This window comes from Typopeltis vanoorti, chromosome 1 (assembly GCF_054136105.1).
Source record: "Typopeltis vanoorti isolate ZY-2024b chromosome 1, IOZ_Tvanoo_1.0, whole genome shotgun sequence".
NCBI classification, from domain to species: Eukaryota; Metazoa; Arthropoda; class Arachnida; order Uropygi; family Thelyphonidae; genus Typopeltis; species Typopeltis vanoorti.
The window spans coordinates 31,008,758-31,026,408 of NC_143549.1; the positions used below are offsets into that span (position 1 = coordinate 31,008,758).

The window sequence follows — 17,651 nt, forward strand, 5'->3', positions numbered from 1 at the left end:
CCTTGGAGATTCAGTGGCAAACTCTGAAGGAAACATTGATTGATTCTGCCAGAGAGGCATGTGGTGAGGTTGTGTGCAAGGATAAAAAAATCAGAACTCCCTGGTGGACACAGGAAGTTAAAGAGGCAGTGAAGGAAAAGAAGAAAGCATATCAAAAGTTCCTGGCAAATAAGTCAGCTTTTACTCTTACAGAATACAGAGACAAATGTAAGAAAGCTAAACAGTGTGTAAAACTAGCTAAACAAAAGTCATGGGAGGACTTTGGCAAGAATATAGAAAATAAATATCAAGAAGGTGGCAAAATATTCTGGAGGTTGTTGAAGAAGCTTAGGAATGGAGGAAAGAGTGCTGTAAAAGGAATTAGAGATGATAAAGGTGAAATGAAAACAGGAGAAAAAGATATCCTTGAAGTATGGAGTAATTACTTTGAAAAACTGCTAAATGAAACAAGCAGTGATGACAGCACAGTGATAAAAAACACTGACCAGGCATGCAGTCAGGAATACATATCCATACTTGAAGTAGAAAAAGCCATCAAAGGCTTGAAATGTGGAAAGGCAGCAGGAGTAGATGATATTAAACCAGAAATGCTGAAGTATGGTGGTATAAGAGTCTTACAGTGACTGCACTGCATAGTTCAGAAAGCCTGGACAGAGGGACGAATTCCCGATGATTGGAGTAGAGCTCTCATAGTACCCATATATAAAGAGGGAAATAACACAATGTGAGAATTACAGAGGTATTTCCCTACTGAGTGTTCCTGGCAAGATCTATGCAAGTATACTTGAGAAACGGTTGAGAAGAATTGTGGAAGAAAAGCTTGGTGAAGAAAAAGCTGGATTCAGGCCAAATAGAGGCTGTCAGGATCAGATCTTCACTTTACGACAAATAGTCGAGAAAGCATGGGAATATAACAGAGATCTGTATTTAAGTTTTGTCGATTTGGAAAAGGCATATGACAAGGTGCCAAGAGAGAAGCTATTCAATACGCTGCAGTTATATGGTGTCAATGGGGCATTATATCAAGCAATACTTAGTCTTTATTTGAGTTGTGAGTCAGCAGTTAGAATTGAAGGAAGTACAGGAAGATGGTTTAATGTTAAATCTGGTGTGAGACAAGGATGTACATTATCCCCTCTGTTATTCATTATCTATATGGATCACATTATGAAGAAATGTGGTATTAAACCTGATATCAAAATTGGAGATGTTAATGTCAGCTCTTTGCTTTATGCGGATGATGTTATACTTCTAAACAAATCCGCTACAAGTCTGCAAGATTCTCTGACTAAATTGAATAGCTGTTGTAATAGATATGGTATGAAGGTCAGCAATAAAAAGACAAAGACAATGAAAATAGGCAGAATCATTGAAAATGTCAACTGTGTTGTGAATGGAGAACCTGTGGAACAAGTAAAACATTTCAGCTACTTAGGCACAATTTTTACTGAAGATGGTAAACTAAATATAGAAATAGACAACAGAATCAGCAAAGCTGGTATCGTGGGAAGTCAATTGAATAAATTCATATGGAATAAGAAAGAAATTAGTCAGAACACTAAATTAGCTGTATACAAGACTGTGTTCAAACCAGTTTTAACTTATGGATCTGAGAGCTGGGTCAGAAGTAAAACACTTGACCAAAGACTAGAGACCGCAGATATGAGAGTCCTGAGAAAGATTAGAGGCATGAACAGATGGCATCAATGGCAATATCATATTAAAAATGAGGATATCAGGGAAGAACTTGACATTGTCAGCATCCAGGAATGCGTTAGCAGAGCTAATCTCAGATGGTATGGTCACTTAAATAGAATGGGAGAGGAAAGATTAGCAAAACAAGTGTTCTCTGCCAGGTTGGCAGGAAAACGACCCAGAGGAAGACCAAGATATAGGTGGATTGATACGGTTCAAAGTGCCTTAGACGATAGAAATATAAGATCTGATAACGTTGGAGTCTTGACAAGTAACAGACTGATTTGGAGGAAAATTGTAGATAGGAAGTTAGTAATGATGTAATTTTTTCATGTAGTACTGTCATATCCTGTACACCCCTTGAGGGTACAAGGCAGGAATTTGATGATGATGATGATGATAAAAAAAATAGATTGGAGAGAGATAGATTAGAAAGTGAAAAGAGAGAGATTGGCATTCGGTTGGAATTGAAGTATTCAGCATTCGGGGAATCAGAGTGCGATATTAAAGAGTCGGCAATCAATCAAGCAGCTTATTTAAGTCTACTAGTCGAGAAGCAGTTAGCTAATAAGTTGTAGAATAACAATTATAGCTACAAAAAACAGCTGAGAGACTATTAAATAGACTAGCGATACTTGAGTTGAGATTTAATTTCAGCGCCGACCTTTCAAGGACATATGGAACCTTGAAGCAAAGTACGAAGTTTCTAGAGAATAATAGAGGCTGTGAAGCTGAAGTTTACCGTTAGCTGTGTTTAGAATTATAGTGCCTAAAGAATTATTTGAATGCAGGAGGAATGAACAACTATGCATATAAAACCTCAAGATAAGGAATTATTGAGTATTGCCTTAATTCATGAGTAATCAGTAGTCTTCATGCAAGAACGTTTGTTTATGTGTAATGAGTGACCGATGATTAATTCAGTTATTGCTTAGAAGATTTATTAAGTGAGTGTCGTATACTGTTTAAGTGTTTACAGTTATAAAAAGTGTTTATGTGTAAGTAGATGAAGAAAAAAGATTATCGGTAAGATTATTCCAACCTTTAATAATTCTATACAGAGAAGTGTGTGAGTTTCATCCTAGAATTTCCCTATACTAACAGTAACTATTGCGGAAATTAGGTTAAGTGTAAATTTAAAAGTGTTTGTTTGTGAAGAGGTGTTACTGCAATTTTTGTCGTATTTGGAACTTAAGGAACTGTGAGAAGACTGTATTATAGAGATAACAGATTTACCATTGTATGAGTTGTATGATTGAATTTATCTGAGAAGTTAAAATGTTTGTGATATCTTAATTACTGATTTGAACTTAAGTGTAAAATTTGTGATTCTAAAATTAAATGTTTGTTTCTGTTAATCAAAAGTTGTATTTTGCCTGAATCTCTTTTACTGCACCATTCATAAAATATTCGAACCAAAGCAGGTAAATTAAGTAAGTTAAATATTCTCGGCCAGTATATATAATAACAACATATAAAGGAAGGGTAGTTGAGAGTTGGTTTATCTTCAATTCTTGAACTAATTCAGATATAAAGTGGCGCAGTCTTTAAATATAAATTTTCTTTATATTTGAATTAGAAATCAACTTACAACTTATCAATTAGTTAAGAACATCGTAATAGTAATCATGTCGGATCCAAAGTATAGATTGAGAAGAAGTAGGATCCAACACCATAGAGCACACAGTGATTTACTTGCCAGGAACTTTCAATATGCTTCCTTTTATTTTTGACTACCTCTTTAACTTCCTGAGTCCATCATGGAGTTCTCATTTTTCTATCCTTGCAGCAATGGCGTCATGTGCCCATTTACAGTGTGTGTACTACTGTTTTATGGCTTATGCAACCCACTCTACAAAATTCACATCAGTTTGACCATATGATTGCATTTTTTTTTTTGATGTGTGAAAATTTTAATAGTGCATAGCAACATCAGCACTCATCTTAATTGGTCCAATCCAATTAATTATAGGATAACTTTTAATACTTTAAGTTATCAATTAATATAATTCAAATATGGAAAGCATAAAGGTATGATTTCTATATTTGAATGGAACAATGCTTCATGCAAGAAGAACAAAGAGTTTAACATTTCATGGTGAGATTAGATTATCATTGGCGGAGTGAGGCACAGATAATTTGAATTTTGATACAATCTTTAAATACAGCTATATAATACACAAGAATTCAGAAGAAGAAATTACTTAGGAAATTATTTTTCCAGATTGAACCAAAGAAAGGCTGAACTAACTCGTTTTACTTATTTATACACAAGTTCCAACCTCCTTTGCCTATAATGATACAATCCGTAAATGCTCTAGCAGAAAATGGGACATTCAGTAGATCGTCAGTGCTGTTTCCCATTGTAAATATGGGCAAAACAGTTATAAATTATTTATAGAAAACTTGTCTATATTGGTTTCCTAAACATGCCAGTTTACACTTCAACATGCAAAACAGATGAATCACAGAAAATAAAAACAGCAACTCATGATAAATGACAATGTTCAATTGGATTGGTTGACACAATAACCAATCACAGCCACTAATTTCTGGGTGCTATTTTCTCAGGCACACACACACACACACACACCCTATATTGCCTCCTAGGTGGTTTTTCTCAGGTTTAAAGCCACTCAAACATTAAGAATTTGGCCCACTGTGCCATCTGTATGTCTCTTCCAAGCCAACGTGTCTGTAATAGCGAATAACCAATTACACAAATGTGATGCAATGCTTATGCACAGAAAAGTGTCCTCTTCATGAAGCATTAGTATTGCATTTAATTTTAGGAATCAAGCAAACCCAGGAAACAATTAAGGGAGGCTTTAACAGGAATAAATGCAAAATATAATATTGGTGATATTGATAATCCATGGGGGTGCACTGCACATCCTGAATATATGCCACTTCATTGCAGATTACTTCACAACATGGCTCTCCGGCTGAATCAAAGTTTTCTTTAGGGTTTGTCAATGAATCTCTTAAACTTTATCTTAAACTTAAATGTAGGAATTAAGTCTTCTTCTAATATCAAGAAAATCCAAAAAATATGACAGAGAAAACAAAAAAGAGACATAAGACAACACTTTCAAAAGAATGTGGATAAAAAACATAAACATAAAAATAAATTTATATTAAAATATAAAAAAAGTGAAATAAATTTTAGTTATTTTCTAAATCTAAATTTAATATTATATGCAGTCAGAACTGCAGACATGATAAACACAGCATTATTAGCATAAAGGCAAACAAACAATACAAGCAGTAAATATCAACATTTTTTTTTTACTACTAACATATACAAAATTTGAATTTGAACTCATTAAGCTTTCAACCACTCTGCTAACTGGAGGCCTGAAAAAGTTCCATGCTTGGTATCTAGAGCAGGGTTTTCAGACCATCAAAAAATAAATAAAAAGTGCAAAAAATATCATTACCACTCTACTTCGTTAAATACATCTCATCCTCTCCACTACAACTTAATTATCCAACTACGACACTACTACCATCAGTGCCATCTATCTATCGCCCATCACCAACAATATTTTTTGTATGTAAATTGCATGTGTTCTGAAGGCCGATTTCTCTGTACATGTGATGAAACCAGGGTTTCCAGGAGGAAAATATCCTGCTATCAACATATGAAATCGGCTAACTCACCTTCAATTGAAAAAGCCCATATAAGGATTTCCCCTCGTCACGATGAGAATTGAGCGCAGGTCTTTTCCAACCAAAGGACGCAATGTTCCACTCTTCTTCCAATTGCACCACCCTGTATGTATGTGTGTATATATATATCATCATAATCATCATCATCAAATTCCTGCCATGTATCCTCAAGGGGTGTACAGGATATGACAGTACTACATGAAAAAATTATATCATTATTATCTTCCTTTCTACAATTTTCCTCCAAATTAGTCTGTTACTTGTTGAAAATTTATTTATCACTAGGTTAGACTATAATAGATTTAGTTTAATCCTTTATCCCAGTGAGAGCAAACAAAGTTTGCGCCTGAAAATATCTTCAGGACTAAATATAGTGTTGTACTATCTTATCCAGTAAGTAGTGCAACACAAAGGCAACTCGTGGCAAAGGTGGAGCAAGCTACCAGGCACTTCTAACCCAGTATCTCCCATAATGCAAAACACATTTCCTATGTGGATATGTATACTGTTATGCATTAAAGGGATTAGCCATCTAAATCCAGAGTAATTTTTAAAAAAGGTGATAAACCTTTTGGCAACTCCCATAGGCACAGATGACTTGCTACTGCTTCTGCCTGGTATCTCCAGCTCTGGGCCTGGCTCCCACTGAAGAGACCTCAATAAAGGTCGAAACTAGTCTGGGTAGATGGCCAATCCCTTTAATGCATAACAGTATACATATCCACATAGGAAATGTGTTTTGCATTATGGGAGATACTGGGTTAGAATTGCCTGGTAGCTTGCTCCACCTTTGCCACGAGTTGCCTTTGTGTTGCACTACTGACTGGATAAGATAGTACAACACTATATTTAGTCCTGAAGATATTTTCAGGCGCAAACTTTGTTTGCTCTCACTGGGATAAAGGATTAAACTAAATCTATTATAGTCTGTTACTTGTCAAGACTCCAACATTATCAAATCTTATATTTCTATCGTCTAAGGCACTTTGTACCGTATCAATCCACCTATATCTTGGTCTTCCTCTGGGTCGTTTTCCTGCCAACCTGGCAGAGAACACTTGTTTTCCAATCTTTCCTCTCCCATTCTATTTAAGTGACCATACCACCTGAGATTAGCTCTGCTAAGGCATTCCTGGATGCTGACAATGTCAAGTTCTTTCCTAATATCCTCATTTTTAATATGATATTGCCATTGATGCCATCTGTTCACACCTCTAATCTTTCTCAGGACTCTCATATCTGCGGTCTCTAGTCTTTGGTCAAGTGTTTTACTTCTGACCCAGCTCTCACATCCATAAGATAAAACTGGTTTGAACACTGTCTTGGATACAGCTAATTTAGTGTTCCGACTAATTTCTCTCTTATTCCATATGAATTTATTCAATTGACTTCCCACGATACCACCTTTGCTGATTCTGTTGTCTATTTCTATATTTAATTTACCATCTTCAGTAAAAATCGTGCCTAAGTAGATTAAATGTTTTACTTGTTCCACAGGTTCTCCATTCACAACACAGCTGGCATTTTCAATGACTCTGCCATTTTCATTGTCTTTGTCTTTTTATTGCTGACCTTCATACCATATCTATTACAACAGCTATTCAATTCAGTCAGAGAATCTTGCAGACTTGTAGCGGATTTATATAGAAGTATAACATCATCCGCATAAAGCAAAGAGCTGACATTAACATCTCCAATTTTGATATCAGGTTTAATACCACTTTCCTTCATAATGTGATCCATACAGATAATGAATAACAGAGGGGATATTGTACATCCTTGTCTCACACCAGATTTAACATTAAACCATCTTCCTGTACTTCCTTCAACTCTAACTGCCGACTTACAACTCAAATAAAGACTAAGTATTGCTTGATATAATGCCTCATTGACACCATATAACTGCAGCATATTGAATAGCTTCTCTCTTTGCACCTTGTCATATGCCTTTTCCAAATCGACAAAACTTAAATACAGATCTTTGTTATATTCCCATGCTTTCTCGACTATTTGTCGTAAAGTGAAGATCTGATCCTGACAGCCTCTATTTGGCCTGAATCCAGCTTTTTCTTCACCAAGCTTTTCTTCCACAATTCTTCTCAGCCGTTTCTCAAGTATACTTGCATAGATCTTGCCAGGAACACTCAGTAAGGAAATACCTCTGTAATTCTCACATTCAGTTTTATTTCCCTTTTTATATATATATGGGTACTATGAGAGCTCTACTCCAATCATCGGGAATTTGTCCCTCTGTCCAGGCTTTCTGAACTATGCAGTGCAGCCACTGTAAGACTTTTATACCACCATACTTCAGCATTTCTGGTCGAATATCATCTACTACTGCTGCCTTTCCACATTTTAAGGCTTTGATGGCTTTTTCTACTTCAAGTATGGATATGTATACCTGACTGCATGCCTGGTCAGTGTTTTTTTATCACTGTGCTGTCATCATTGCTGGTTTCATTTAGTAGTTTTTCAAAGTAATTACTCCATACTTCAAGGATATCTTTTTCTCCTGTTTTCATGTCACCTTTATCATCTCTAACTCCTTTTACAGCACTCTTTCCTCCATTCCTAAGCTTCTTCAACAACCTCCAGAATATTTTGCCACCTTCTTGATATTTATTTTCTATATTCTTGCCAAAGTCCTCCGATGACTTTTGTTTAGCTAGTTTTACACACTCTTTAGCTTTCTTACATTTGTCTCTGTATTCTGTAAGAGTAAAAGCTGACTTATTTGCCAGGAACTTTTGATATGCTTTCTTCATTTCCTTCACTGCGTCCACCAGGGAGTTCTGATTTTTTTATCCTTGCACACAACCTCACCACATGCCTCTCTGGCTGAATCAATCAATGTTTTCTTCAGAGTTTGCCACTGAATCTCCAAGGATTGGTTCCTGTTTTCAAACTCTTTCATTTTCTTTTCAATAATCTTTCTATATTTTAGTCTACAGTTCACATCTGAGAGCTGCTCAACTTTTATTCGCCTTAAAACTTTCTTACATGTTATTCTTTTCAATATGACATTCAATTTTATCCTGCTCAAGACTAAATAGTGATCACTTCCAATTTCAAATCCTCTGTACACTCTGGTGTCCTGCACCAGGGAGAAAACATCACTATCAACAATAACATAGTCAATGAGACTTTTCTTATTCCTAGCCTCTTCTCTCCATGTGAATTTGTGCACATTTTTATGTTGGAACATGGTGTTCATAATAACCAGTCCATGTCCTGAGCAGAAATCCAACAGATATTTGCCATTATTATTAGCTTTGCTCTTTTCTCCAAATTTTCCCAAAATATTTTTGTATGTCTCACAATCATTTCCTACTCTGCTATTTAGATCCCCAACAAGGACCAACTTTTCCTTTTTCATTGTGTCAGTTGCTTTTTCTAAAGCGTCAAAAAATTCCTCCACTTCTACCTTAGTAGAACCTTCTGTGGGACCATAGGCACAAATAAGTCTCATTGTCCAGTTCTCCATTCTCATATTTGCCCACATTACTCTACTTGAGACTGACTGCCATTCAAGAAGATTAGCCTCGTATTTTGTGTTGAATACTATGGCTACTCCTTCTTTTCCTTGATTGTCATTGCCTGAATATAACATTTTGTATTTATTGCTCAGAAAGATCTCACCAGTTTTGGTCTTTTTTGTTTCAGTCACCCCTATTATGTCGATCTGGTACTTATCTAATTCCTCAGCTAGCTCCATTTCTTTGCCATTCAGGCTTCTTACGTTGATAGTACCGATCCCTAACTCTGGTGATGTCGAGTTGGGGTTTGTTTTCAGATTTCAGGGGTGCTTAAGGGTCAAAGCTGTATAACTGAGACGAGACCTCCACACAGCCTTTAAAGGAATGCAGAGAACCGACCAGGGCTTCTGACCTAATGTCCAATCCTCACCTTCTCGTGGTGCACCCTGTTGGGTATCTACTTTGATACTGAACGAACGAGGATGAGCTGGCAATTTGGGATTTAGCCAACCAAATTGTATTCTTATTGGTTAAACCAAAATAAAAAAAATGATGGTATATATATATATATATATATATATTGTAAAATAGAATTGAATGACTTAAACCGAGAGTTAGGTAAAAAAAGGGGGATTTAATAGTAAAACACGACTAGTTTTGGCTTATAACAGCCTTCATCAGATGACATAATAAAAGAAAAGAAAAAACACTGAAGGTTAAAAAAACAACGAACAACACACACTCAGGGTGGTTCAAAATTCCACATATAAACTTGGAGGTAGAGAACATCAAAATCGACTTTGATTTTCTCTACCATATTCACATAGGAAATCATGACCAGAAATGCCACCGGAAGGTATAAACAGGGACACAAAGATACAGAAATAACACAACGCAGTAAGTAGTGTAATAAAGGATTCCCCTTGTCACGATGAGAATTGAGCCGGGGTCTTTTTCAACTTCCACTCTTCTTCCAATTGTACCACAGGGTGGTACAATTGGAAGAAGAGTGGAGCATTGAAAAAGACAAAGACAGTGAAAATAGGAAGAATCATTGAAAATGTCAGCTGTGTTGTGAATGGAGAACCTGTGGAACAAGTAAAACATTTCAGCTACTTAGGCACGATTTTTACTGAAGATGGTAAATTAAATATAGAAATAGACAACAGAATCAGCAAAGCTGGTATGGTGGGAAGTCAATTGAATAAATTCATATGGAATAAGAGAGAAATTAGTCGGAACACTACATTAGATGTATACAAGACAGTGTTCAAACCAGTTTTAACTTATGGATCTGAGAGCTGGATCAGAAGTAAAACACTTGACCAAAAAATAGAGACTGCAGATATGAGAGTCCTGAGAAAGATTACAGGCGTGAACAGATGGCATCAATGGCAATATCATATTAAAAACGAGGATATTAGGAAAGAACTTGACATTGTCAGCATCCAGGAATGCGTTAGCAGAGCTAATCTCAGGTGGTATGGTCACTTAAATAGAATGGGAGAGGAAAGATTAGCAAAACAAGTGTTCTCTGTCAGGTTGGCAGGAAAACGACCCAGAGGAAGACCAAGATATGGATGGATTGATACGGCAAAGTGCCTTAGACGATAGAAATATAAGATCTGATAATGTTGGAGTCTTGATAAGTAACAGACTAATTTGGAGGAAAATTGTAGATAGGAAGTTAATAATGATGTAATTTTTTCATGTAGTACTATCATATCCTGTACACCCCTTGAGGGTACATGGCAGGAATTTAACACACACACACACACACACACACACACACACACACAGGGCGGTTTAAAATTCCATGTACAAACTTTGAGGGGAGGGTTTTCTCACCATGAGATCGATGTCAGAGGCAACACGCATTTCATAGAGAACATCAAAATCAACCATATTCAGATAGGAAAGCATGACCAGAAACACCACCAGAAGATACAAACAGGAACACAAAGATACAGAAATAACACACGGCAGTAAGTAGTGTAATAAACTTTATTAGGCGTAACTGAACAGTTCAATAGTAGTTGGATACATAATATGGTTTCACATCAGGTGCTCAAAGTTACGACAACACATTCATTGCTGTACATTTTCGAAAATACCTGAAGTTTCCCAGATATTAGCAGCGCCGATGGCGATTCTTGCCATGAGGTCAATGTCAGAGGCAACAGGCATTTCATACACCATGGCTTTAAGGGTCCCCACAGAAAGAAATCAATGCTCAATAAATCAGGTGAGCGTGGGGCCATCCGACAGAGCCACCACACCCGATCCATCAAGCCCTAAAGGACCTGTCCAAATGCTGATGAACAGAAATGCCAAAATGGGCTGGAGCCCTGTCATGTTGGAACCACATGTGCCGACACACAGTCATTTGAACATTGTTCAATAATTCTGGCAGAACTTCTTCCAGAAAGGTCGGATACCTCTGGGAGTCCATTCGGGGTGATAACAGGCATGGGCCAACTAAACAGTCAGCGACGATACCTGCTCATACATTAATGGCGAAGTGTTGTTGTGCAGAATGTGATCGCACAGCATGTGGGTTCTCATGGGCCCACACATGAGCATTGTGATAATTGAAGACCCCTTCATGGGTAAATGACACTTCATTCGTGAACAAAACACAAGTTAGAAAATTCGGGTCTACAGCACTTTTCTGCAGAAATCCCTGTGCGAATTCCACACATCGGGGATAATTTTCAGCCATCAGTAACTGGACCTGTTGCAGATGAAATGGACGTAAAGACTCAGAGTGCATACATTCAATACACTGGATCGAGATACTCCTATAGCAGAGGCAGCGGCACATGTGCTTATCTCTGGATTATTGTCCATTGCATGCAACATCTCCTCTTCCATGGCAGGATTTTGCATCGATCGTGTCCGCCCACAATCATGCCTGCAATCCCTGAATGATCAATAGTCACACAAATTCTGATGCAAATGCACAAACATTTGGTGATGGGGTATACGTCTGTTTGGGTACCTTTCGCGATACATTCATACAGCGGCTCGTCCATTACCATCAGCTAACTCGTAAACAAGGTGCATGCCTGCCATCTCAGCATTTGTAAAACGATGCATGTTCTTCATACGATGCCGAAAGCTTGAATGAGAAAGCTCCAATTGCTCACCTGGAATGCTGCTGAACAGCGGCACCTATCACTTTCAGGTGGCGTTTCTAGTTATGCTTTCCTATGTGAATATGGTTGATTTTGATGTTCTCTATCTCCCCTCAAAGTTTGTACATGGAATTTTGAACCACCCTATATATATATATATATATATATAAAAATTGATAAAAATGGCAAAAACTCCTAGCTCACCCACAGTACAAATGTACTATAGGTTTTTAAATTAAAGATGCCAAGAAATTATCTTCTTGGTTTTTATCCAAGTATAAGCAAATGGCATTTACACCTGAAGTAATTTCAGGAGTGAGCAACTCGTATACAGAAGCTAATAACTTCACATCCCTTGCCTTAGTATCCCATAATGCAAAGCACATATCATTATGGGAAAGGTCACCACCCAGACCGGTTTCGACCTTTATTGAGGTCACTTCAGTGGGAGCCAGAGCCAGAAGTGATAGTGAGCTATAGAGCCTCTGTAGCTCAGTGATAACTAAACCTATAGTATGTTGGGGGGAACAAAAACCTGAATTTCTGGATGAAACCCAGGGGTTTCATCCAGAAATTCAGGTTTTTGTTCCCCCCAACATACTATAGGTTTAGTTATCACTGAGCTACAGAGGCTCTTTAGCTCAGTACAGAGCCTCTGTACAGACAAACCCGGCCCCATGAACACATGCATCTACAGACATAGAACATACCACGAGGCATAGGGCTAACTACCTTATCTTTGAGTATGGTTATGGTTACAAGAACACATACCATAATAGATAGAAGAGGGATGGATTAAGAAAGAAAGAATGGGAACCACATAAAAAAAAAAAAATGCCGAGTTTGCATAGCATGTCCTGAAAATCCACACTTCACATCTCTTCTTAAACCATGGCTTGCTATTATTTTTTCTCCTGTCTGTAGCAACTGTTAAATGTTTGTACTGCTAAATGTGCCAAAATGCCAATTACTCCTTAATCAGAAATATTTATAGAGAAAGAATCTTTCAGAAAATTAATTTTCCACCTTTTTATTTATTTTATTAAATGGATTAATAAATAGGTATTAAAAGACAGAAATTGCACCATTAATCAAGGTTTCCCACCAGTCTGCTTATGCTCAGTTGATTCATCATTTTCATCAATTTAGTGGATCTTCTGAAAAGATGGCAATATTATCAGAAATTGATTATGTATTATCTTCACTGCTCTTTTTAAAGTAACTTCTCTATATGTATTTCATAAAACATAATCAAGTAATCAGAAAGCATTATATCAAATGTATAAGTACGCTGCATGCACAAAGTCCCTTTGTGCATGCAGCATACTTAAAAATCCATTTAAAAATGTCTCATTTTTCTGCCTGTTAACTCTGCCTCTTGCACTAAATAGCTTCTTCTAGCTATACTTCAGTATAGCTAGAAGAATACATAGACATTTCACTGAAATATGTAGCTATCTTCCTGAGGCTAAATGCTTCCCATTTATCACGCAAACTTTTTTGTGATATCAAGTTATTAAAAAATACAACAAACATATATGCAATTCAACATTTTAAATTTTTGGTGAATGTGTAAATAAGGAAGAATCTAAAAATATATCCATTTTAGGAATGTCTAAACAAAACTCACCATTGGACCTTTAGTGTTTTCATCTTCTGCTTTGAGCCTCATCTGTTCTAAAGCTGCATGTAAGTTAATATATATCACCATAGGTGTATCCTTTGCAATATATGCTACTTCTGTTTTGCCACATAAGTAGAATGTTAAGAATTATAACATAAGACATAAAAATTATCATTTAGGAACAGATAATTTCATCCAATATTCAAGAAAATACATAAAGATTAAGCCTGTAACTGAATAGTATACCTCAATTTAATTCTTTTAACTTTCATTTAAAGATCACCTTAAAGACCATACTAGATAACTAGGAAAGACACTTCCACATTGCCTTTTGGTAGATGGGATTTAGCCAACCCAAATGCACTCTGCAGTGGCTTAACCAATACAGATCAGAACATGATGAAATGTTGTATCTGATAGGGCCTAGCCTGTTAAGCAAGTCCACCACAATGTTTTTCGTCAAGTAAAAAGGTGAACAGTGAAAAATCAGTTACTGAAACAAAGAGCAGTGAAGATAATACACTACTCTGCGAGTGAAAAATCTAGCTCTTATCCCTTTCTTAACTGTGAAGAAACTTAACTTCTATGGATGCCTACATGTTTTCCTCCCCAATTTCCATAGAACAAAAATATTCATCAGATGATATCCTATAACACCTATACAGAAGTTTATAGACCCCCCGTCTTTCTCTGCAGCCCACATACTTTCTAACTGTCCTTATAATTTACATTCCATAATCCCAACATAATCTTTGTGATTCTTCTTTGCACCATCTCCATAGCTTCTTTATCCCATCCCAGCAGACTAAATCTGTGCTGTTTCTTGTAGCAAAACCCCCAACAATATAATACATTGTTTATCATCACATCATACCAAAGTGCATAATTTTACACTTAATAACACTGAAATGACAGCCATTATCATTTTCCCACATTTTTAGTTTGTTGAACTCATTTTATCCATAGATATGAAGATTTGAATGGCATCCCTGACTGTCTTACTTCTTTGCATCATCAGCAAACTGAATACCTCCTGTCAGATCCTTCCCAATATCAGTAACATATAGACCGAACAAACATGGTCCAATGATTGATCTGTGGGGTACAAAACTGGTCAGTGTAAATCAGGTAGATTCACCCCCCCCAGGCTATCATATACCACTTTCTGATGCCTGTCTGTTTGTTTATCTAACTTAAGATTTATATTCCAAATCCCATATTCTTTAATTTGTACAACAGCTTTTCATGTGGTGTCCTATCTTATGCCTTAAGCAAAAGTTAACAGTATTATAGTGTATCCATTCCTTTTATCCAACTCAGTCATAACTTCATTATAAAATATAAGCAAATTACTAAAAATGACAGCATACGAGCTTTTAACAAGTGTTCTAAAATCTTCATAATCACTTCACAGATATTGATAGACAGGTAGTTTTTGTACCACCCTTGTACAACAGAATTATCATATATTCATATGGTATCTTTCCTGAGTTGAGACTCAAGTTATACAAACATATGTCAAGGATCTAGCTCATTCAGCTGAATATTCCTTTAACACACGTGTCAGTATTCTGTCTGTTCTTCCCATTGCCAAATTCTTATCCAGGCTATGCAATGATACTTCAACCTCATTAATATGCACTTCTATTTAGAGCACCATGTTGCATACATCTGGTTGATATATTTTTGAAGGGCACTCAGTAATTGAACAATCTCGCCATCTTCTGATACTAAAGTATCATCAGCATTCAGTATACATCTAATTTATGTTTTGACTAATTTCTCGCTTATTTCATATAAATTTATTCAGATGACTTCCTCCTATACCAGCTTTGTTGATTCTGTTGTCTATTTCCATATTTAATTTACCATCTTCGCTAAAAATTGTGTATAGGTAGCTGAAATGTTTTACTTGTTCTATAGGTTCTCCATTCACAATGCAGTTAATATTTTCAATGCTTCTTCCTATATTCATTGTCTTTGTCTTGTTATTGCTGACCTTTGTACCAAATCCATTACAACAGTTATTTAATTTATTCAGGAAATCTTGCAGATTAATACAGGATTTATTTAAAAGTATAACATCATCTGCATAAAGTAAAGAGCTGAAATAAAACTGAAAGTGAGAATTACAGAAGTATTTCTCTACTGAATGTTCCTGGTAAGATTTATGCAAGTATACTTAATACCATTTTCAATTTTGATATCAGGTTTAATACCACTCTCCTTCAATATGATCCATATAGATAATGAATAACAGAGGGAATAATGTATTCCTGACTCTTGTCCAACACCAGATTTAATATCAAACTATCTTCCTGTACTTTCTTCAATTCTAACTGCTGACTTACAATACAGATAAAGACTAAGTATTGATTGATATAATGCCCCATGGACACCATATGACTGGCATTTTGAATAGCTTTTCTCTTGGCACCTTGTCATATGCATTTTCCAGATCTACAAAACATAAATACAAATATTTGCTATATTCCTATGATTTCTCAATTATTTGTTATAAAGTGAAAATCTGATCCTCAAAGCCTCTATCTGGCCTGAATCCAGCTTGTTCTTCACCAAGCTTCCCTTCCACAATCCATCTCAACTATTTCTCAAGTATACTTGCATAAATCTTACTAGGAATACTCAGTAGAGAAATACCTCTGTAATTCTCACATTCAGTTTTATATCCCTTTTTATATATGGGTACTATGAAAGTGCTACTCCAATCATCTGGAATTTGTCCCTCTGCCCAGGCCTTCTGAAATATGTAGTGCAGCCACTGCAAGACTATTATACCTCTGGTTGAATATCATCTAATCCCACTGCCTTTCCACATTTCAGGCTTTTGTTGACTTTTTTCTACTTCAAGTAGGGATATGTCTTCCAGATTGCATGCCTGTTGAGTGTTTTTCACCACTGCTGTCACTGATTGTTTCATTTAGTAATTTTAAAGTAATTATTTCATACATCAAGGATATCTTTTTCTCCAGTTTTCATGTCACTTTTATCATCTCTGATTCCTTTTACAGCACTCTTTCCCCCATTTCTGAGTTTTTTTCAACAGCCTTCAGAATATTTTACTACATATCAGAATACCTTCCTGATATTTATTTTCTATGTTCTTACCAAAACACTGACTAAAACTGACTAGTTTTAGTCAGTGTTTTGCTTTCTTTTGTCTCTGTATTCTCCAAGTGCACAAGCTGACTTATTCGCCAGGAACTTTTGATATGCTTTCTTCTTTTCCTTAATTGCATCTTTAACTTCCTTTAATTTCCTAATTTTATCTTCAAGGAGATAAAAAAATTAGAACTTCATGGTGTCCACCATGGAGTTCTGATTTTTTCTCTCCTTGCAAACAACCTCACTACATGCCTCTCTGGCAGAATCAATCAATGTTTTCTTCAGAGTTTGCCACTGAATCTCCAAGGTTTGATTCCTGTTCTCAAACTCTTTCATTTTCTTTTCAATAATCTTTGTGTATTTTAGTCTACAGTTCACATCTGAGAGCTGCTCAATTTTTATTTGCTTTAAAACTTTCTTACATGTTCTTCTTTTCAATATGAAATTCAATTTTATCCTGCTCAAGACTAAATGGTGATCACTTGTAATTTCAAATCCTGAAATTGCTTCAAGAACATTATTACCATTATAGCTTTCAAACATTTCTACCTTAACTCAATTCAAGTCGTTTCAAATATTAGTAGTGCTTCCTTCCTTCCTCGCCTATCTCTTCTCTCATTCCTAAAAATGCTTTATCCTTTATACTTGATCCCAGTTACAAAATCTGAGTTTGACAGTTAGGTTTCACTAATGCCAGCAATCTTAAGATCACAACTTATTCAATACATCAATGAATTGAACTCCTTTGTTCCCAATGCTCTAAGATTCATGTCTAGTCAAAATAAATTACAATGTGCACTTTTACTTATACTTAAATCTATAGTCTGCTTGGTGCTTTTGAAAAACTTTCTCTTTTTCCTCAAAAGGTCCAAACCCAAAGCATACATTATTTCTGTCCTTTCACCTGATACATAACCA

General features: G+C 36.1%; 1 protein-coding gene across 3 annotated transcripts in view; it reads right to left on the reverse strand.

The window, feature by feature from the left end:
- cbc (protein CLP1 homolog) overlaps positions 1-17,651 on the reverse strand; it is a 194,100-nt gene that overhangs the window by 129,170 nt on the left and 47,279 nt on the right. For all 3 annotated transcript variants that reach the window (XM_090415421.1, XM_090415438.1, XM_090415432.1), the window contains exon 4: positions 13,614-13,739. In XM_090415421.1, the coding sequence (XP_090271547.1) occupies positions 13,614-13,739 (126 nt within the window). The remainder of the gene's footprint in view (positions 1-13,613; positions 13,740-17,651) is intronic.